The sequence below is a fragment of the Molossus molossus genome, unplaced genomic scaffold (assembly GCF_014108415.1).
Source record: "Molossus molossus isolate mMolMol1 unplaced genomic scaffold, mMolMol1.p scaffold_m16_p_4, whole genome shotgun sequence".
Lineage (NCBI taxonomy): Eukaryota > Metazoa > Chordata > Mammalia > Chiroptera > Molossidae > Molossus > Molossus molossus.
In genome coordinates this window covers 33,582,753-33,604,311 of record NW_023425377.1, presented here as the reverse complement: position 1 = coordinate 33,604,311, position 21,559 = coordinate 33,582,753, and the positions used below count along the sequence as shown (strand labels likewise).

Here is a 21,559-nt window from a genome sequence, read left to right as displayed (position 1 = left end):
GAGAGTGAAACACATCTAGGAGGCTGGGGTTTCCCTAAAGAAGGTTCTGGGGCTGGGCCTACAGCCTTTCTACCCTGCAGCCAGGACCAGATAACAGGGTCCTGACTACCTTAGCCTGTCACTCAGGACGCGGGCCTGAACTCAGTGTGAGTGGCTAGCTGGTAGTTCCCACGCCGACAGGGACTGACCTGGCACAGGGGCCTAGGGGACAAATTAGAAGGAGCGGCAGGTAACAGCCTTCCCAGCTGTTACCCCCAGTCATCGGCTATGACTCTGGGGAGGTCTGTGCCCAGGACTGGAGAAGAGCAGGGGGAGAAGGGCAGAGAGGAGAGCCCATGGGCTGCATCTGGGGTGACAGAGGTTGGGACTCTGCCTCCCTGTTTTCCCACCTCACCTCCCGGGCCTCAGTTATCCCTTTGGTAGCCTGGGGATAATGCCATGTGTGCTGCCCTTACCCAGGGAAGGGGGAGGATGAAGGATGAGGGTGTGCCCCGGGCACTGGAGGGAGAGAAGGGTCTCTGGCCTCCTGAGGGGTGGGTGGCGATGTGGAGAGGTAGAGCAGGCACATGGGTATGGGATGGGGGAGTCACCTGAAAATGGGGTGGGGGGAGCAGGAGGAATGGGGGATGAGCTGATGGGAAAGGGAGGCATGCCGCTGGTATGTGCACAGGGCTGGAAAGAGAGTCTTGTTCTGTCATCATCCCCTGAACCAGTCCCCAAGAGTCACGCACCAACCGTGCTCTACAAAAACACGAAGAGAAGAGGAGAAAGCAGCAAGAGGAAGTGCAGACGCCCCTGTGTGGCACAGACAGGAGACAGTCCCCTTGATTTGGACCCCCATTTTCAAATCCCCCTAAGTTTTCTTTTTAGAAACAAAATTCAGTATCAGTGACACTGTTTCTTTGGGCTCTGAATTCCAGAAAAACAGGAGGGGTGGAGTGAGCCTGCTTTCCAACACTCCCTGCAGGGCTCTGAACCAATACACAACGACAAGTGTCAGAAAACCAGGAAGGAAAACTGATTTTTATAGAAACTGGAATGAAACTGACCAGTCTAGTTTCATTATCCAAGCTAAGCGGAAATGCAAAAAAATCAAAATAAAAAGTAAACAAACAGCACAAATGGTAAGACGTGAGTCCCGTTTCCTGAGTTCTCTCCTTTTTACCCATTCAGGTGTCATCAGGACCCCAAGAGGCCTGCCCCCTCCCTCCCAGCTCACCCACCCCCAGAATGGCCTCTGGGCTCTGCCCCCCACCCTCCCCCCTGCCCTTCTCCAGCACAGCTCTGAGGACCTGCTTTCCTGGCTGAAATCCCTCCAGGAATGCCCCTTTCCCCCAGGGCTCAGGGAGTCAGGGAAGTGGGTTCCAGGGCAGGTTGAGATGGGGAGGTGGTGGTTCTGGGTACCAAGTTCAAGTGACCCCCGTGGCCCTGGTGGGAAGGGGAAACAGGACACTATCTCCACAATGGCTCAGGCTCCTGCCCTCTATTCCTCTCAGATGGAGCTGGGTGGGACCCAGAGGGTCCTAAGGGTACAGCGTTGATGGCAGGACCCTCTGGGAACCCATGAGCTCATCACCGGCCTTCCCACACTTCCCTGCCTGGAGCCGGGGCTGACTTCAGTGGCACTACTGGATCCCTACAAGGTTCCAGGGTCCGGGCTGCGGAAGAGGAGAAGCCTGGTGTGTGTGTGTTGGGGGTGGGGGTTGGGGGCAGGGAGCAGGGAGGATACAAGCTGGGCTATCTCTGTGAGGTAATCCAGACCCTTTGAATCTCTACAGGTCTATTCCCAAGAGCTTAGAGCATTACCGAGACTAGAGTGTTCCCCAGGGTCTGTAGCACTAATGTGGAAGCCTCCTAGAGGCTGAAGGAGGGAAAGGATGAGGGTCTGAGTCTGGGCTGAGAACTTCCCTGGGGGACCTGCTGGTGCTGTTGGGACTGTCCCCTGAGATTCAGGGTGGGGAAGACAGGAAGGGGATGGCAGCAGGTGAACAGTGGGACCAGGGAGGACGCCAGCAAAGGAGGCAGCTGGGGCAAGAGGCACAGATCTGCCTGGCAGTCCAGACCCAGACAGCCCAGCACTGTGGGCGAGTGTGAAGGAGGCACAGCCCCTCATTATCGCTTTGCAGGGTGGGGTGGTCTTTAAAAGTCCCGGGCTAAGGCTGTAGTCAGGAGGGAGAGCAGGAGAGTTGAGGAGTGCTGAATCCGACCTTGTCTGAGGAGAGGGCAAATGCCTCTGAATCTCTATCGATACTCTGGTGGCCTCTGCCCAGATGCCGTGGGAATGGGGCAGTGTTGGCACCTTGCCAGGCCCTAGGCTTGGGCTGCTTTGTAAACCCAGAGTTGTTAACTAGATCTCCCTCCCACCCTTCAGGATCCGGTCAGAACCTGTGCTACGCTCACAAGTGCCTCTCCCACACCTCATCCACCTACTGGAGAACCGATCAAGGGGGCGCTGTGGGCCCCGCTGCTCAGGTCTGGCTGGGCCGGAACACTGATGCCCCCTCTGATGACCATGCTCCCTCCTGCCCCATCTGTAAGTGGAGCAGGTGGTTCTAAGCTCCTGGGAGGTCCAACTGGGGCAGCCCTGCCTGGCTAGAGAGTAGGCTCTGACCCTGGGGGAGGCAAAGAAGGCCCAACTTGAGCTCCTCTGAAACCCTGACCTCCTCCATTGGGTCACACCCAGAGTGGTGTCCCCACTGGTGTCCCTTCACCCCACAGAGAGTGTCTAGCATAGGCAGCACCCAGGGCATATCTGGACACTGGGTCTTCCCAGGCAGAACGAACTGGGGCCGAGCCCCCTTTTCCCCTCAAGGCTCCAAGAACAGACTTTCAGCTACCAGGCAGCTGCTCTGCCCGACCTGCCAGGGTCCTCGCTGCTGGGACACACCCCGGGAAGCGTTCACCAGAACGAAGCTTGGAGAGATGGGGATAGGGAGAGCGAGACTAGCCCAATGCTTGGGTCATGTGTTGGCTTCCCCATCTCCCTAAAAGGTGTTGGTGAAAGGGTGGACGTCGGGAGGTGGGGCAAGTAGGGACCTGGGAAACTGGGACCACAGACCCTGAGCCCTTTAGAGCAGACATCTCCCTGCCTCCCAGGAAGCGGGGCACACCTCCCTGTCTATACCCCTTGGGGACCCCTTGGTGGCTTGAAGCCCACTTTTCCTAGAGCCCTCCACTCCTGCCCCAGCCTCTCTCACCCAGCTTTTGCCCCCTCACTCACCCCACTGGCCACTTACTTGCAGGAGAGCTGGTTGATGCCCTCAATGTAGTAGCAGACGCCTCCATTGACACAGTAGGACTTGGCTGTCTCATTGCACTTCCGGGCGTGTCCCGACCAGGATGACAGGGTGGTGCTCACTGGAGGTATGAGAGACATGTGCAGTGACCCACTGAGACCACCTCTGAGCCCCAGGAACCACCTCCTTCATGGCCCATCTCAAAGCTCGAAGCTCAGAGACTGCAGGGATGGCCGGGCAGGAAGGCCTGGCGGTCCCTCTGTCACCAGCAAGGCAACGGGGAGGCCACCATGAGCTCTGACCATCTGCCCAGCACCACCCTGCACCCCTGCTCTGGGCAAACTTCCAAAGGCCAGAAAGATTTTCTGTTTTTGAAGGTGGTGAGAGGCTAGCAAACACTTCCCTGTACTGGAATAAGGCCCCCTCAGCCCCTTTCCCGCCGGCCTTCCTCGGGGCTCCACGGAGGCAGAGGAGGCACCGCGTCTTCTGTGGGGAATATGGTCACGGGGAGGGGAAAGCACATCCATCTGCCCGGCTCGGGCTCCCACCGTGGCTGGAAGGAAGCTACGCTTTGAGGGGAGTGGCATCTTCTGGACACTGTCATTTCCTAAGATCTAAGGAGATGTGGGAAGAACCCGAGCTTCCATTTCCTCCCCCTTCTGGAGGGAGGGGACAAGCCTCCCAGGAATGTTATAAAGGCTCTGTGCCCATATCCTTAGCATCCAGGGTCTTCTTCGCATCTGCCCTGGCCAGGTAGCCCCCTCCTTCCCCGGAGGAGCCTGGGGCTTCAGGTTGCTGGGGAGGAGACAGTCTGGGGAGAGGGCCCGGGACAGCTGGGACGCGAACGCCAGGTGAGAGCAAGACTGGGCTCCGAGGCTGCTAACCCAGACAGCACTTCTGATTGGTCGGCGTCATCTGATCAGTGAAAACAACCACGGTTCTGCTTCTCCATGGGATGGCATCCAGAAAGCTGATTTCCAGGGAAAATTCTTGCCCCAAATAATCCGTTTTTATCTGTAAGCTAACCCCCTAGGCTGTGTACCCAGGTCGGGCAGACAGGAGCGGGTCCCTGCTCCCACCTCGGCCTCTGCGGCTCTGAGGACCGCTCACTCTCTCCCAGCGAACTCCTGACTGAGGTGAACTTTCCTACCATGGCTGGTCCTGTCTCCTCAGGGGTATTGAGTGTCTACCACCTCCGGCAGTAATGGTGGGAGGAGGAGGAGGAGGAGGAGGGCAGCGCTCGCCGCCCTCAGTGTTTAGACATGTGGGGAGACAGATGGAGCGTGGGGACTGGGAGTGTATACACAGCTTTGCCTCTGTATATGTCTGAGGAGCTCGCTGATAAAACCCAGCGGGCAGGGCCAGCTCCCACCTTCCCCTCCACATGGTGCCTGCTGCTGCTCTGGCATCCTGAGCCCCACCCCTGCCCAGGGCTCCTGCCCACGCTCAGCCCCACGCCCAGCTGGGACCCACATGCTGGCTGCAAGCGGAGGCCTCCCGCTAGTTTCTGCCTCACTTCTGGGTCAGTGAGACCCAGGGAGCTAAGAAAGGGACAGAGAAGAGAAACAGCTGATGTGACCACGCCTGTGAGTTATAAAATCCCGTTGCTGGAATGGCCTAGAGGCTGTCCTGCCCTTCAGTTACATTGCCAAGGGGGAGCGAGGAAAGACAGCAGGCAGTGCCCGTCCAGAGTCGCAATGTGCTGTGACAAGGCTTCAGAACCCCTGACGCCTGGCTGAGCATTCTTGCCACCACCCAGTCCCTTGTGGAAGAACATGTCAGCACCAAGGCTTGACAGAAGCAGATGAATGCAAACCCGATGTGGACCACAGGCTGGAGTCCTCTGTGAGTCTTGGCTAAGCCAGAGAAATCTTGTCCCAAATCTGCCAGGCCCCGCTTGCCTTCCACCACAGTCATGGGTGGCAAAGCCTGCCCACAGCTGCTCTGAGTAGCAGACAGCAGCGAGGATGGTGGCAGGGACCACCACCGCCCACCTGGGTCTGTCCACATGCATGTCTGTGCTCATCAAGGCCTTGGGAGGCAGAGGACAACTCCTGAAGGAATACAGGGTCCCAGCTGGGAGGCACTGGCCTGGGCTGCCAGAATTGGGTTGTCATGGGGACTAGTCTGGGGCCCTAGAAAGGCAAAAGGGGAGGCCAATGGGGAAGCTAGTCACAGAGGGTGTGGGGAGACGTGACGTAGGCCTTTCTATCTCAGAAAGAAGCACCTCGAGGCACCCTCCCTGTGGTGGTGGTGAAGGCTCATGCCAGGGAGATTTCCACACCAAAGATGTGGCTCCCTGCTGTTCCAGCGCATGTGGGCTCTCGAGGCAACACATCTGCACTCCCTCGGCACTGCGCTCTCCGTGTTGGGGGAAGCGGAGATGACATATGGTCTCCAAGTTGCAGAGTCTGGCTGCTCCCTTGACGCCTCCACTGGGATGGCTCCTGGCCACCCCAAACTCAGCTGCCAATCATCTGCCCAGCCAGTGACCGCATGGCACAAACCTAAGACCTAGGGGGTGTCTCTGATTCTCTTCCTCCTTTGTTTTCCCAGCTGTCTGTCACCAAGGGCTGCTTTTCTACCTCCTCACGGGGCTCTGTCTGTCTGACTCCTGCTACGCAGCCCTGATCACCACGGTCTCCATCGCGCACGACCACGGTGGCCCCCTCACTGGCCTTTCTGCCCTCACTCTTGCCTTCATCTCGAACTTCCTCGCTTTGCAGCTGCCAAAGTAGTTTTAAAAATATTAATCAAAACCCACCAATGGCCTCCATTTGCATTCAGAATAGAGTCCCCCAACTTTTCCCAGGTCTAATCGGGGCCTCCCCACCTCTCCCACTTCAAGTCGTGTCCCTCTCTGGCAGTACTCTCAGACTACACTAGCTCAGTCCAGCTCCTCCGACAAGCCAGGCGCCTTCCTGTCCAGGACTTTCAAAATATTAGCATCGCACCTCTGGTCAACGGAGTGTGAGGACCTGAGGCTCACCACGGCCATGTGCGTGAGTTTGAAAGTGGATCTCGACCCCCTGCTCCCTACCCCAGACACCTAGGTTGAGCCCCAGATGCCCTGACTGAAGTTTTGTGAGGGGCCCTGAGCTGCAGGAATCAGCTAAGCTATGTCTGAACCACAAAAACGGAGAAATAATAAATGTTGTTTTAAGTCACTAAAAAAAAAAAAGTATCTCAGAGAGGCTGCTCAGGCTCCTCCTCACTCCTCCTCTTAGCTTTGTGTACATGTACTTGTAGTACTTATTCAAACATAACTAAGTGACTAGTTATGTCATTTACCAGCTGTTTAAAGCTTGGCCCCTCCACAAGACTGTAATCTCCATTCGGCAGGGGCCCTGTCTGTCTTCTTACTGCTGAGCCTCAGCTGATGAGAATATCTCTTTTCTGTAGACTAAAGCATCATTTCCTATTAAATGCAAATATTCCCGGGAGGTCATTAGGAAAATGAAAATCAAAACCACAGTGAGATTCACTTCGCCCTCACTTGGACGGCGATAATAAAAGAGAAGGGTAATAACAAGTGGCCGTGAAGACGAGGGGAAACTGGAACCGTCACACAGTGCTGGTGCGAATGTAAAATAGGCTGCACTTTGGAACAATCTGGTGGTTCCTCAAAAAAATTAAACACGGAGTTATCGTGCGGCCCAGCCATTCCACTGCTAGGTATATGCCCAAGAGAACTGAAAACATATGACCTCACAAAGACTTGGACAAGGATGAAATAGCAGCGTTATGCGTAATAGCCCAAACGTGAAAACACACTGGAATGACCCAACAACTCACTGATGAATGGATAAGTCCAATGTGGCGTATCCATACTGTGGAACATCATTCAGCTATAAAAAGTAAAGTACTAATACATGCTTCAACATGGGTGAACCTTAAAAACATTATAGTAAGTGGAAAACACTAGTCACGAAAGGCCACATATTGAATGATTCTATCTATATAAAATATCTAGAATAGGTAAATCTATAAAGGCAGAAAGCAGATTAGCAGCTGCCAGGGGCCAGGGGAGGGATAAATGGGAACGACTGCTAATGAATACGGGGTTTCTTTTTGAGGTGATAAAAATGTTTTGGAATTAGTGGTGATGGTTATACAATTTTGTGAATATACTAAAAACCACCGAATTGTATGCTTTAGAAAGGGTGACTTTTATACTATGTCAATTAGACTTCAAAAAATTGATTGAGCAAAATGCCTGGGCAGGGTAGACCCAGGAAGCCTCCATCAGCCATTAGTTTGTTGGTGAGAGTAAGTTTCCTGGGCCCTGAAGAGGGAGCGGGCCAGGAGGGAGAGGATGCTATGGACGTGTTCCCTGCGGCCAAGCCGTGGCAGCTGCTTCTCCCTCGCTCATCTTTCTGATTATCTTTCAAGTGTCTCTTCATCCATCAAGGCTCCCTCCCACTTGCCCAGAATGCCCCCTTTCCCGTTGGTAAAGTTGCCTATCCTTCCTGCTATTTAAGGAACTTTGTCAGGAGCCCAGACTGTGACTTCCAGAGCTCAGAACAGGGTCTTGCTGAGTAAGGCCTTGCTGAATGCATGAGTGAGAGTGCGTGTGCGTGTGCGTGTGCATGTGCGTGTGCACGCACGTGTGTATGTGATTAAACAGCTAGCCTTTTTAAGCCCCCAGGTAAGGGACAGGCCCAGAAACCTCTCCAGGGCTTCCAGGGTCCTGTGACACCCAGGCCAAACCTGCCTGCCCTCTGGGTGCAACCAGGCCCAGCCTGACACCCTGGGACTGGTACAGCCACCTGGGACAGTCCCAAGTTCTTTCACCTGGGGATGAGGCAGCTGGTTTCTCTAACTCAGAAGTGGGTTCATTTTGTTAAAAGCACCACAAACTTCTTGTCTACTCCTCCTCATCCCAGCCAACTCAGGGACCTGCCTCCCGTGAGCTGGCAGAGCTACGACCGCAAGACGAGTGCTCTGTGACTCCGGGAAGGAGCCCCGGGGTCCACTGGGACAGGCTACAGCAGGCAGAGGGCCACCGTTGCCCCTTGAACAGCCACTGCTCCTTGCCAGCCCTCCTGTGCCCTCTTCTGGCCTCCCAACCCCAGTAGCCCTGGCTTCCCTGGGGCCCAGGCGGGCCAAGCCAACTCACCTTGGGATGAGTCAGAGGGGGGCAGGCACAGATGCCCGCTACCAGCCCTTCAGCCCCTCCCCAGGGTGTGGTTGCTGCAGGTCTTCTGGGTTCCACAGGAAAACAGGGAACCTGGGTATCTCTGCCTAGGAAAACATCCCCAGCAGGGGCCTCTGTCCCCTTCAGTGGCCCTGTTCACCTTCCCATATCAAGAGCAGGATTTTGCTTGCCATGAACTGAACAGAGCAACAGAAGAGGTGTGTGTGGGGGGGGGGGGAGGGTGTGTGTGTGTGTGGTGGTGGCGGCGGTGGTGGCGGTGGTGGTGGCGGCGGCAGTCACGTGGCTAGGTGCACAGGATGTCAGCCTCAATATCAAACTCGGAATCCCAGAAGTTTCCCCATTAGCAAGGGGCCAGGGGCTTAGAGACCATCTAGCTGAGCCTCAGATGGGAAAACCTAGACTAGGGAGGTGGAGTAACTCGTCCTGGGTGGCACCTCAGAGCTGGATGACACCAAAGCTCTGGATTCTTTCTACCACGTTGCCCTGCTGCTCTCTGGCCAGGCTGGAGGGACAAGAGGCAGGGAGCCATGTGGGAAGTCCTCAGGGTCCAGCCTACAGCTCCACTGTCTGTTTCCCTAACTGACCAGAACATGGGCTGCAGAGGGCTGACAGGAGCCTGCATGTGGGGTGAGCTGCAGCTTATCTGAGGGGTCTCCCCATGGTCCCCAGCCTTAGCCCCAAGCCTTGGGCAGGAGAAAGGGCACTGCTGACGGTTTCCTCACAGCAGCCTGTCCCTCCTCCTCTGCCAACAGCACACCTCGAAGGAAGTGCCCTTCCCTGGCCCTGCAGTTCTGGCAGGGCCGTGCTCACAGTCCTCTGCCTCTCAGTACCCCCTCTGCACACCCCCAGGCCTGGCAAAGATGACACCTTCTCCCCCTGAGCACAGGGAGAGGGCCAAATGGAGCCCATCACCTCAGCAGGAGCAGTGGAAATCCACCCTTGTGATTGTGTGAATGGACACAGACAAACTACCACTTTTCTCTGGGTGGAGAGCTGGGGTGATATACCTGGAGCTGTCTGAGGCCATGGCCACCTTGCCAACCCAGTCCCCAAACACGGGAGGAGCCCATTCTCCAGCAGGAGAAAACGAGGCCAACACGGTGGGAGAGAGCGTCCTGACCCCTGCTCTGAGTCTTGTCATGTCTGGGGCCAGTTCTACCTCTGGGCATCTCAATTTTATAAACCAACAAATTCCTTCAGGTAGTTTTAAGTTGGGTTCTTGTCAGTTCTAACCGAGAATAATGGAATAGGACACCTCACATCCAAAGTGGACCTGAGAATGCCTGCCCACTCTGGCTGGGGTAGCAGGTGCTGAGCCCCGGTGGCCCATTTTCCCGGGCTGGGACAGGGTGGGAGGATCTGTGGGCCCAGGTACCCCACTGCAACCACGCCCAGGCTGGGGCATGTGGGAGTCAGTTAAAGGCCTTGGAGCAGATGCTAAGTCCTTTTATATCCTATTTCCCAGACACCGGCTATGGGCCAGGCACTGTGCTAGGCCCAGAGGCCAGAGTAGTTAATAGGCCTCACACAGTGTCTCAGTGTTTGCCGACCACTGTTACATTGCACAGCTCTATCATTAACCAGCTGTCTGACTTTGGGAATACTTAACCTCTCTGGGCTTCAGTCTCATAATTTATAAAATACTTCATGGCCTTGAGTAAGGGCTCAGGAGGCAAGGGGGAGCCTGGCACATGACACCCTCACAGGAATTGTAGCTATTGTTGAAACTCCTGGGGAGAAGGCATCACCCTGCTCCCCACTCCCAGCTCTCAATTCCACTGGGGAGGCCACACTCATAGAGAAAGGTCAGCAACTGTATGAGAGTTGAGGAACCATTAAAGGCTAGAATTCAAGAGTTCCACAAGACCATGGTTGGCCAAGGAGTGGCCCAGGAGTGGGGCCTGGGCTGTGAGTGGTCAGGGAGGAAGGCTGCCTAGGAGAGATGACACGGAGGAGAAATACTGATGGGATGCAAGACATAGGCTGCAGTGAGGGCTGGAAAGACCATTTGGGCCTTCCCTTGAGAGTGGGGCTGTGGGACAGTCTTTGTTCTGTGGCTGCATGACAGGATGAAAGCGTCTTGGGAGGCCTTTGCCCTGGTTCAGGTGATGGGATAAAACCTGGGCCAAGGTTGCTCCCGAGATGCTGTTGGAATGGAAGGGACAGGTGTGAGAAAGATTCAGAAAGAAGCCTGCGCAGGATCTAGTGACCCAGTGGCAAGGGAGAGAGCGGAGCCCGAGAGGCTGGGAGAGCAGGGGCCCTCACAACACAGGACAGACAGGGTCTGCACCAGGTTCTCCTCCCAGGATGGAGCCCAGGGCAACCAGGTTCCAAGTTCTCTTTAGACCATGCTGGGGTTAGAGTCCTAGAAGGCTACACGGTGGAAATCCATGGAGGGTGAAGACAGATACAGGATTAGACTCTGTGACAGGGGCAGGACTGGGAAGTGAACCACATAACAAACAGTATGCTAGGTCTCTGGGTGCCAGGAGGAGGGAAGAGTCTGTGGGGTGTGCTAGAGTAGAGGGGTGCAGCCTGAGGACAGGCAGTACTGGTGACTCCCCCAGTCAAGGGAAACAACCAGGGCACAGAGACCCCCAGCAGGAGGCAGCCTCCAGGCTCCAGCTGAAGAGGGGATGCTCAGGGTGACCTCACCGGTTTTCAAGGGAGAGGATAACGTGTGGGGAAGGGGCCTGCCATCCCTGAACAGAGGCTGTCCCCAGGGCCAAAGGCACCAGAGCCTCCCACCGTGGCCCTGTGGAGACAGCCCTCTGCACTTAGGTGCCCAGCAAAGCAACAGGCAACAGGCAACAGGCAGTCAGCCTGTACACACACCCTGGGCCTGCCTCTCCCTGAGCCCGGTTCTGGCAGCCCAGCCTCCCATAATTGCCTTCTAAAAATATCCTTCCCCCACCCCCACCTCTTGATTTCAAAATATTTAGTTTTTAGGGTATTTAAAATGAGAGCTGGCGGCTCTTCCAGGCCCAGATAACAAAGCTAAACATTTATGCTTCGACTGCATTTCTCTGAATCGGCCCAGATCTCGGGGCTTGATATGATGGCAGCAGGAGGGAGGGGAGTCAAATGCAAGATGGATCGTGTGCCAGCCTCCCCAGGGCGGGGGGCAACTGGGCCACCCCCCCAAGCCCTATAGGACCCCTCCCTTTGTTGGGGGACTACCTACCGCTGTTGACATAGAGACGGCCTTTGGCTGTGTCCTTCCCCAGGATGTTCTCAGCCTCGCAGACGTACTCCCCTGCGTCCTCTACCTTCACCTTGTTGAACTGTAGTCGTGAGTTCTTTCTGGTTAGGGAGGTAATAAGAGGGGGAGAGGCGTGAGCCAGGGCTCGGGCTGGCTGTGACTCCCCAGCGGTCACCCAGAGGTCACCTTGCCCTGCTGAGCCACAGTGGTTGTGCAGCGTGGATGGGAAGCAGAGTCTGGGGTCCGGGTGGAACACTGAGCACCTGGAGCTGGAAGGAAACGGCACTCAGGAGAACACAGGGCAAGGCCAGTGACTACACACATGTTCTGAATCTATGGCTCTGCACATCCACGTTTCTAGGGCTGGCCCTTATTTGTAGCTATTTTTCGGGGGGAGGAAAGCAGGGACCCTTAGGAAGTCACATGGCCACCTCCCTCTTCTTCTTTCAGTGCCCCTCCCCCATCCCAGTGCTTTTTTCCCCCAACCCAAACAGGTCAGCCACTGGCTCACCAGCTACCTCAGCCTTCCCTTAGAAATGGCAGCCTGTCACTCGATATACAAAGCCTATTCCCACCTAGCCGGTGGGGTTTGGGGGGCTGTTCTAACAGGTTCCCACGGCAACTGTGCCCAGCCTCCCAATTCCAACCTGTGGCTCTTTCCTAACTTCACATTAACCCTGCCACTAAGGGGCACCTCGTGGCCTATCCAAGGGACTTTCATTTTATTCATCCATCCATCCAATAAATGTGTACTGAGTGCCTTCTGAGTGCCAGGAGCTTCGATAGTTTAGGGAACAAACTATCCTCATGGCCTGACTTGATCCTCATGGCTAAGCTGGAGGTGGATAGGACAGGACAGATGGGAAAACTGACTCCTAGAGTGGCTTCTTCCTAGACTTGTCCGAGGGCACCTGGCAAAGCAAAGGCAGAGGCAGACAAGGAGCTGGAGTTGGTGAGGACATGGACTACCTCCCAGGGCCTGACCCTGGGGCTACAGCCCTCTGTGGAGGACCCCACACCCAGTCCCTGTGCGCCGAGAGATTTGGGGCTAGGCCTGGCAGGGACTCTAGTGCTGTGTGTGACCCCAGGGCGCCTGACCCTAGTTCTCTTTCCTGAGCGCCTTGCCAAACCTCTCCTTCCTTCCCAGAGTCTCTGCACCTGCCCCAGGGAACCTGGGCTCTGCAGGATCTGGTCACACCTCCCACTGCTTGCTCTGCCCCAGTGTTCTCCAGGGCTGGTCAGAGCCCCAGATAAGCCTGGACCCCGGCCTGGCCCGCAAGGGAAACAAGAAATAGCATGAAAATGCCTTTCCATGATGCAACAATCTCCTCTTTTTTTGAGTCCTGAATTATAACACCAGATTCCCAGACTGTGCAGTGGGTCGGAGGGCTGGTGGAACAGGAGGTAGGACAGCACAGCTGGGATGTCGACGAGAGCTGGGAAGGTGACGAGGAAAGCACAGGGCGGGTGAGTAGAGGTTAGGCCAAGGGGAAGAGATGGCAAACTGACCCACATTTCTACCGGGGCCGTGCTGTGGGCACCTGTCTCCTGGGCTCCACCTCTGCCTATGGGAGTGGGCCTCTTCCCAGATCTCCTCACTCCAAGATCCCCCAAACAAGGGTCTAGGAGGGTGTCTTGTTGGTAGGCCCTGTTGCTATGGAACTATCCTTATTGATGTTATGGTGACAGCTACCCTCCCCCCAATCCAATTCTTCTTGGCTCAAGCTGGTCTGTGTCTCCTTGGCCTACTGTCTCTGCCTACAACCCTCTTCTGTCAATTCAAGTTTGTTCCCTTCATTAAACAGAGCCTTGGAAGCCACTCTGGCTAAGACAGCATCTCCTCCCGGCTTCAGCCTAATTACACGCAACAAAGCCCAGCTGTCTCAGGACTGGGCTTCTCTTGCTTCCCGGCCACCGGATCTTCCCTGACACTAGACATGCAGAACAGGGGATCACCTGAAGGTCACAGGGTCAAGGCAGAGCGGACCCAGAGCCAGAACCTCCTTGTCACCCATAGCTGAATTCAAAGGACCTTCCCTTACATGACATCACATGTAGCAGGGCAAGGCAGAGCTAGGCTCACAGATATCTGCAGCAATAAAAGCTAGGCCTGGAAAGAAGGACTTCCACATGGAAGTGTGTGAGACCCGGGGAAGGAGGCACCGGGCTCAGGGAGAGGCCCTCCCCTGTGAGAAACCAGAAAGAGGCAAGGGGACAGAAACAAAGACCCCTACGTGCACCAGCTCTGTGATGATATTGTCAGTTCCCGGGAAGTGGGCCCCGACTTGCCTAAGTCCTGGGGTCAGAGCAGAAGGGTGGGGTCTCCCTGGCCCTGAAGGAGTGCAGGGGCGTGCAGCTAACACACACTACAGTCTCTTTGACCAGGACAGCCACCAGGACCCAGGACTCTCTCCCACCTCCTGGCAGACCTGATGCCCCTCACCACCCTGACCCAGGCCTGCCCCTCCCTTTCTTTCTTTCTCAGTTGGCAGGGGCAGGATTTGGGCACCATGTCCTCTACCCGCACATTTTCCTCAGCACCAGCCTCCCTCTGCCTGCCTGAGGGGCCTGTTCCAGCCTGCCCCTCATAAATACGGGAACGCGCAGTTCTGCCGTGGAGGGCCCCATGCCTACGGCTCGGGGGGCCAGCTTTCTCCTGGCACAGGAAGGGCTGGGTGAGACACCTTGTGCGGCGGCCCCTGAGACAGACAGCACCTGCTGGGGAGGGGGCGCCGCAAGGCCGAGAGCGATCTCACGACAGTGTGGCCTGGGCAGAAGAGGGCAAGGAGGGCCAGAGGGCAAGGAGGGCCAGAGGGCAAGCGGCAGCACGGGCAGAAGGAAGGAAAGAAGATGCTGCCAGAAGGAGACCCCGCCCCGCCCCCACACCAAGTGAAGAGTGTGTGGAGGTGGCAGCTCTGAGCCACGGCGCGGGAATCAGAAGGATCAGTCGTGGCCCCCTCCTCTACCCCGTCCACTCATTGCTGGGAGCCCAGGGGCGGGGTGGGTGGGGCAAGGAAGTTTCCTAAAAGCAACAGATGAGATGGGGCCCTGACAGGAAGGGGACAGGGCACATTTCAGGCTCTCAGGGGTCCCCGAACGCAGGAGCAGGCCTGACCAGCTCCTGTTTCTTGACTGGCTGACCTATTTGTCAGAGGAAACAGGCTTGGCGGGGATGCTGAAGTGCTCAAAGGCTGGGTGACCTGCCCAATCCTAGTATCGCCCTGTCCCCAGAGAGGAGAGCTAGTCCTGCATGGTTCTCATTAATTTAACACTGAACGTCCTCTCCTCTGCCAGGCTGTACAGGGGAGACCGTGTGCAGTAGGGGTGCTCTCTCACACTAGAAAGAGAGACCGCCCCCCAACAATGCAATGGAACTCTGTTCGAGGCATCACAACAGGAGGTGATGAGAGCTGCCTGGAGGGCTCAGGAAAGTGTCCCAGAGGATATGACATTTGCTGGGCCTTGAAGAACTTTTCCAGGGACCGTGTGTGTGGGGGGCGGGGCTGCTGCCAGCACAGGGAACAGCCTGGGCCCAAGTCCAGGGTCATAAAAGGAAAGAGCAGGGATCGGGAGCACCCAGGGATGGGGCACAGGGAGCAGTGACTTAGAAGCCAGGAAGAGAAGAGTCGGAAGGGCCCCAAGGCCTGGGCTGTGCCTGGCACAGAGCAGACTCTCAAGACTTGTCAAGTAAATGGGTGAAAGATGGGATATGTGCCCATGTCAGAAAGATCATCATCCCGTCAGAGTCACGGGAGCCTTGACTCCACAGACTTCTAGAACTGGAAGCAAAACTGGGTGGATGAGACACTTTTTTCTGAAGAAAGGGTGGAGGCCTTTATCCAGAGTCTGCACTAGAAGCTAGACTAGCACCCTGTGAAGGTTTGGACCACGTCAGTTCCGCCCCCCGGTGTATCTCCAGCCCTGGCAGAGTGCCTGGCACACAGTTGATGCTATGTTAGATACAGAAATAAATTCACCAAGGGGCCCGTGGCCCAGAAAATGTGGGCACAGCCAAGAATAAGACAGTGGTAGAAAGGCTGAAAGCTGGGAGACCAGATAAGAAACTTGCGGGGCAGGGAGAAGGGGCCTCTTTCTGAAGAAATGGTACCCAAACGGAAGGGCCAGCATGAGGCAGTGCTGAGCAGGGGCAGTTTGGTTCTGCCACAGCTGAGAAGGGAGCATGGGAGGGGAGGCAGGGCCAGAGGGGGCAAGAGGGAGAGGCCAGACCCGGCCATTCTGGAGTAGAGATGCCTGTGGGGTATCTCAGGGGTGGCATCTAGTGTGTAGCTGGCAGCATGGGTCTGGAACTCCAGTTTTAAAAAAAGCCATCAAGCCCTGGCCAGTTTGGCTCAGCGGTTAGAGCGTCGGCCTGCGGTCCGCAGAGACCAGGGTTTGGTTCCCGCTAAGGGCACGTACTTCGGTTGCAGTTTGTCCCCGGCCCTGGTTGGTCGTGCGGGTGGCAGCCACTCAATGTGTCCCTTCACATCGATGTTTCTCTCTCTCTCTCCCTTCCTCTCTCTCCCTCCCACTCTATCTGTACAAAAAATGGAAAAATGTCCTCGGGTGAGGATAATAAAAAAAAAAAAGCCATCAAACTAGAGATGGAGGTTTGGGGTCATCAGAGATGAGTGGGTGCAATCACCCACAGGTGGAGAGGGAGGGAAGAGAAGAGTGAAACTCAAAAGACAGGGAAGTCGCAGCACTGAAGGTGACGGAGAGAGAGTGGTTAGAGGCACAGGAGGTGCAGGAGGACCACAGCGACAAGCGGGCAGGGGGCACTCAGGTCTGAGCCACAGCCAAGGGGGGCGGGGCTGCATGTACAGGGCAGACCCTAGCGAGCCAAGCGGAGCGGAGGACAAGGAGAGTGGATTCAGTGGGCCTGAAACCGCCTCCATGTGGTGGTGCAGGGATGATGGGGCAACAAGTGGAGGAGGAAGCGACGCGAGTGGGTCAGTAAGGAGAGAGAGGAAGGCTGGTCACCAGAGAAAGGGTTCTGTGGGTGGTGCAAGGGCTCTAAGGCTACGCGTGCTCATGTGCTCAGGACATGTGGGTGAGTGAGAATGCGACATGGGGGTCAGGAATGGGGGAGGGGGATGGCCACGCTGTGGACGTGCTTCAGAGTAATGAGGAGACAGGGAGAACACTCTCTCCTGACTCCCGCTGTCTTTCTGGAAGATGACCTCTCCCCCTACTTCACTGAGACAACAGAGGTTGGGAGAGAGTGTTCTCCCCTGTCCTCCCAGGAAGAGGGGGCAGGAGCCCCAATAATTCCAGAAGCCCGTCCATGCTTTTCTCCAGCTCGGAGCCACTCCTGGCAGGGCAGTGGGAAGGGGTGGGGTGGCCTCAGAAGGTGCGCTTGGTGGGCAACCTGAGTTTCTTGCCAAATCTGTAGACTGGGGACCCTCTCTCCCAAATTCTCTTAGGAAGCAGCATTTTCAGCCACAAATCTTTTCTTCATAAATGACTATTTTCTGCTTTCCAGGTGACCAGTTTTGCCTCTGCTCCATGCTCGTGAAAGGACAGTCAGAAAATTGGAAGCACGTCTCAGACCCCTGACTCCACACCCTCTTACACAGGCTGGGAGTCAGGCCGAGGGGGCGGGATGCACACCTCTGGGCCCCACAGCGCCCAGGAGCAGCCCGAGTCCGGGCTTTCCATCACTCTGTTGTGGGGCAGGCTGGGGTCCTTTAAAATCACCCTTGTTTGCACTTTGGGGGAAGTGAGGAGGAAAATGCTAGCCAGGGAGAGGGTGGTTGTAAGCTTCTCCGGAGGGGCTGGAAAGACGAGGGTGCTTCTTGGCCAGAGAGAGAAGTCCACTTGGCCCTCAGGTCTGACAAAACAGAGGCCAGGCAGAACTTCTGTTTGGCGGGCAGAGGGGGGCCTCCTCTCTCGCTTGTCCTGCCTTCGAACAGCTCCTCAGGGGCTGGGAGGGGCAGGAGAGAGGTAAGGAGCTGCCCTGGGATTCCTGGCTTCTCTGGTGCCTGAGGTCCCTGCTCGACCACCCCAAGATGGAAGAGGTCACCTTCCAGAGCTGGAGGCTCCAAAGCTTCTTCCCATGCCATAGGGGGAAACTGTCTGAGACACCGGTTCCCCCAACACTAGTCGAAGCCATGTGCCTTCCCCCTTATCTAGCCCTCTGCCCAGTACAGCTTGCTGAGCTGAGAAACCAGCCCATCCCCACACCACCTCCCAGATGCATCCTGCAATCAGAGTCTTTCACCAAAAATTGCTAAAAGCTGGGCTGGTCCTAAAAGGACCGTGGCAGGTCCTTTGAGAAGTTTTAGGACAAGAGTGGACTTCCACAACCATCCAGAAACATTAATTAAGAGTCTACAGTTTGAAGACACTGGGCCAACATAACCAGGGGAGCCCAGAGTTGCCAGGAGAAATTTGGCATGGCCAGAAAGGGGACCAGAATCTGACCCATAAGTGGATCTGGGCACCGCCTGGGGTTCTGCCAGCTCAGGCCCCTTCTTTTCAGGAGGGAAGATGCCAGGAGGGAGGGACGGCTGCTGCTCACCTGCCATTGCCATACTTGATGCGAATGTCGCGGCTGCGATTGAGCTCCTTGCCATCCTTGAACCAGCGGTAGGAGGGCAGGGGGTTACCGGCCACTGCCTCGCACTTCAGCGATTGTTTCTCCCCCACCTGTCCAGTCTGACTCTTCATCTTCTTCAGCTTGGGCCGGGTGGCTGTGGGGTACAAGGCAGGGAGGTGAGCATGGCGGTGATGGGGCAGTGCCAAGCATGAGCAGTGGAGGAAGAGCCACTGTCCTTGGGCTGGGCCTGGGGAGCTGCCCCTCCAGATGTCATCTCCTAGTTCAATTCAACAAGCATTCACAGAGGTCTGCAATGATGCCAGTGTGGCTACTACCTGTGGAGTTTCCTTCACACCTGGAATGATAATGGGAATGATACATATCTTATCTTATGAAAATAATCCTATTAGTTCATGGCAATGATTAAACTCATTTATAGATGGTGAAACTGAGGCACAGGATGGTGAAATTACTTCCTCGTGGTGATGGAACTGGGATTCAAACCCAGATCTCCTTGACTTCAGTGCTCATGATCTAACTTCTGTCCCAGGCTAATGCTGGGCCCAGGGGACACAGGCAAACCCAAATGGCAGGCACCGCTCCTCCCCTCAGGGGAGCTGCCACCTGGCATTGACCGTGGTTCATTAACAGCATGTTCATGGAGGCACGAGGGTGCTGAAGCCCAGAGGAGCTATCCCAACTCAAGCTGAGGGAGGAGCCAACTCAGCTAAGAGCAAAGGGCTGGGGCTAGAAGGAAGGAAGGAAGTAGACCAGGCAAGTCAGCACTGTGGCTTGGGAGAATCATACTTACAGATACATACTCATTTTAATAGATAATACAGTCACATGATTCAAAATTCAAGAAGTGAAAAGGGTATATGGATTTAAAAAAAAAACAAGTCTTCCTCTAACTTCTGACTATAGCCACACAGTTGCCTTTCTAGAAGGCAACCGATTTTATAAGTTCCTTTTATATCCATCCTTTCAGAGACCTTTTATGCATATACAAAACACACTACACATTTTTAAGCAAAATGGAATCATTGCCAGTAACATACATACACAAAAACCCTAGTATTCACACACATTCTTTTTCTATATCATCATTTTTCATGGTTGCATAATATTCCTGTACAAGTATATCACAATCTGTGACAAGTTTCTATCATGGGGCATTCAGCATGTTTTCTCCCCTCACCCCCCTCCCCATTACAAACAAGCCCAGAGGAACATCCTTGCAGCTTCACCCACTGTACACATTATATATCCAATGCACACACCCAGTGCATGCAGTGTTTATCCTTTGTACACATCCAGTATATACTGCTATACAGGTAGTGTGGCTCTTGACTCAGACAGCCTGGGTTCAAATCCAGACTTTGCTACTTGTTAGCTTTGTGTCCTCTGGTCATTGACTTAATTAGTCCTTTTGCACATCTGTTTCCTTGTCTGTAAAATACAGGTGATAACAGCTCACCTCATGAGATGATGACGGTGAGGATTATATGAGATAATGCGTGTAGAGCCTGGCATGCACAGAGCACTTAATAAAGGTTAGCTATTACTGTTATTATTATCCACAATTATTTCCTAAGGCAATCTTCCTAAAAGTGGAATTGCTGCGTCAAAAAGGTTTGCAATCTTCCTCAGCTTTATGGTTGCCAAATTACCTTCTGGAAAGGTTGCCTCAATCTGTACTCCCACCAATGAATGACAGTGCCTGTTTTTTTCCACACCCTCACCAACATGAGGTATTATCATGTATTTAATCTTCACCAATTAGCTAGGCAAAAGATAATGTCTGTGTTGTTTTAATTTGCATTTATTTGATTCCTGGTGAGTCTGACCACTTTTCCTAAGTGTATCGGTCCATTGTATTTCCTCTTTGTGAATTGTCTGTTCTTGTCTGTACTCCGTTTTTCTATTGGGTGCTCATCTTATTGCTCTATGAGAGTTCTGTATACATATTAAGGCTAGGAAACTTTTGTTACATTTCCTCCCAATTACCTGCTTTTTATATTTTATAATGTTGGGTTTTCTTGGACATCCAGAGGTTTTATGTATATCAACCTATCAATCTGTAGGACTTCCTGGAACTTTGTTATTCTAAATGGGATTGGAACCCTGCCTCCGCATCCTTCCCCCTTACTTACATCCCCACCTTCCTTCATCTGCTTATTAATAGTTCTTAACCCTACATGCTAATAAGAATCATATGGAAAGCTTTAAAAAGTAAGTACCTAGGACATATCCTAGACATAATGAAGCAGAACCTGTGAGAGTGGGCCCAGGTATGTGGGTTTAAGAAATAAATAATAAAAATATAACATACATATAAGAAAGTACACATATTGTAAGTGTATAGCCCATGACTGGTTACTAACTGAACACATCTTCACAGGTGGCTTTGCTCCAGTGATCTAACCTCTTGGTCAACTAGTGATCTCCAGTTAGTCTCCCCTACTTCTTGTGAACTGGGGACACAGACAACTCTTCTCAGGTTGGAGAATGTTGACCTTCACTGCAGTTCTGAGACAGGGGGCCTTCTAACAACCCCTCGACAGACCACCTCCCTCCCAATAAGCCAGGGTGAGGGTGGCGGTGATACCTGGTAGGAGGAAGTGGTGGTCACTCTACTACCTTGTCTCCTGACAGGAGTCCTAGTGCAGCACTGCACTGAGCCTGTGACCACTGCTTAATGGTGATGGTGACGGAGCAGGGGAAGGGGCACAATTATATAGATACTGACCCCAGAAACAACAAGCATGACTCCAATTCAGGGGACCCGAGAGCTGGGGGCTCCAAAGTCATCCCCTGCCACCAATGGAAAACCCAAGACCACATTTCAGATCACAAGGAGCCCACCCCATCTAGTAAGAATCCCATGTAACCCAACAGCCACTTCTTGATAGTGTATCACTTCAGAACCATCCCATCTAGTTCAATTGTTCCTCATTCATTCATTCAACCTACAACATGCCAGGCACTATTCTGGGCCCTGAGAATACAGTAGTGAGCAAGGCAGATAAGCTTCCTGCTCTCATGGAGTTTGGACTTTAGTGAGGAGGAAACACAATGGCAAACAATCACCAGGAACTGTGAGGCAGTGATAAGTAGTTAGATAAAAGAGGCTCATGTGGCTGGAAGATTCTGGAAGGCAGGAATGGTAAGAGAGGAGCCTGGAGAGGTGGGTCTCATGTGACTACGTGAGCCAGGAAAAGAAGTCTGGATTTGTCCTCATTGTTTTTTGGGGGTAACTTTTTTTTAAAAATCCTCACCTGAGGATATTTTTCCATTTTATCTTCAGATAGAGTGGGAGGGGGAGGGAGGGGGGAGGGAAGGAAGAAGGGGGAAAGGGGGGGGGAGAGAGAGAGAGAGAGAAACATCAATGTCAGAGAGACACATCAGTTGATTGCCTCCTGCAC

At 54.3% G+C, this 21,559-nt stretch overlaps 1 protein-coding gene across 5 annotated transcripts in view; it reads right to left on the bottom strand.

Moving 5' to 3' along the window:
- Nucleotides 1-21,559, bottom strand: part of NRG2 (neuregulin 2) — a 189,249-nt gene that overhangs the window by 18,916 nt on the left and 148,774 nt on the right. For 4 of the 5 annotated variants that reach the window (XM_036240770.1, XM_036240771.1, XM_036240772.1 and 1 more), the window contains exons 2-4: nucleotides 18,117-18,288; nucleotides 11,579-11,697; nucleotides 3,237-3,357 (exon numbers count right to left, since the gene is read on the bottom strand). In XM_036240770.1, coding sequence (XP_036096663.1) covers nucleotides 3,237-3,357; nucleotides 11,579-11,697; nucleotides 18,117-18,288 — 412 coding nt within the window. The remainder of the gene's footprint in view (nucleotides 1-3,236; nucleotides 3,358-11,578; nucleotides 11,698-18,116; nucleotides 18,289-21,559) is intronic. The other variant, XM_036240774.1, reaches the window with a different exon arrangement.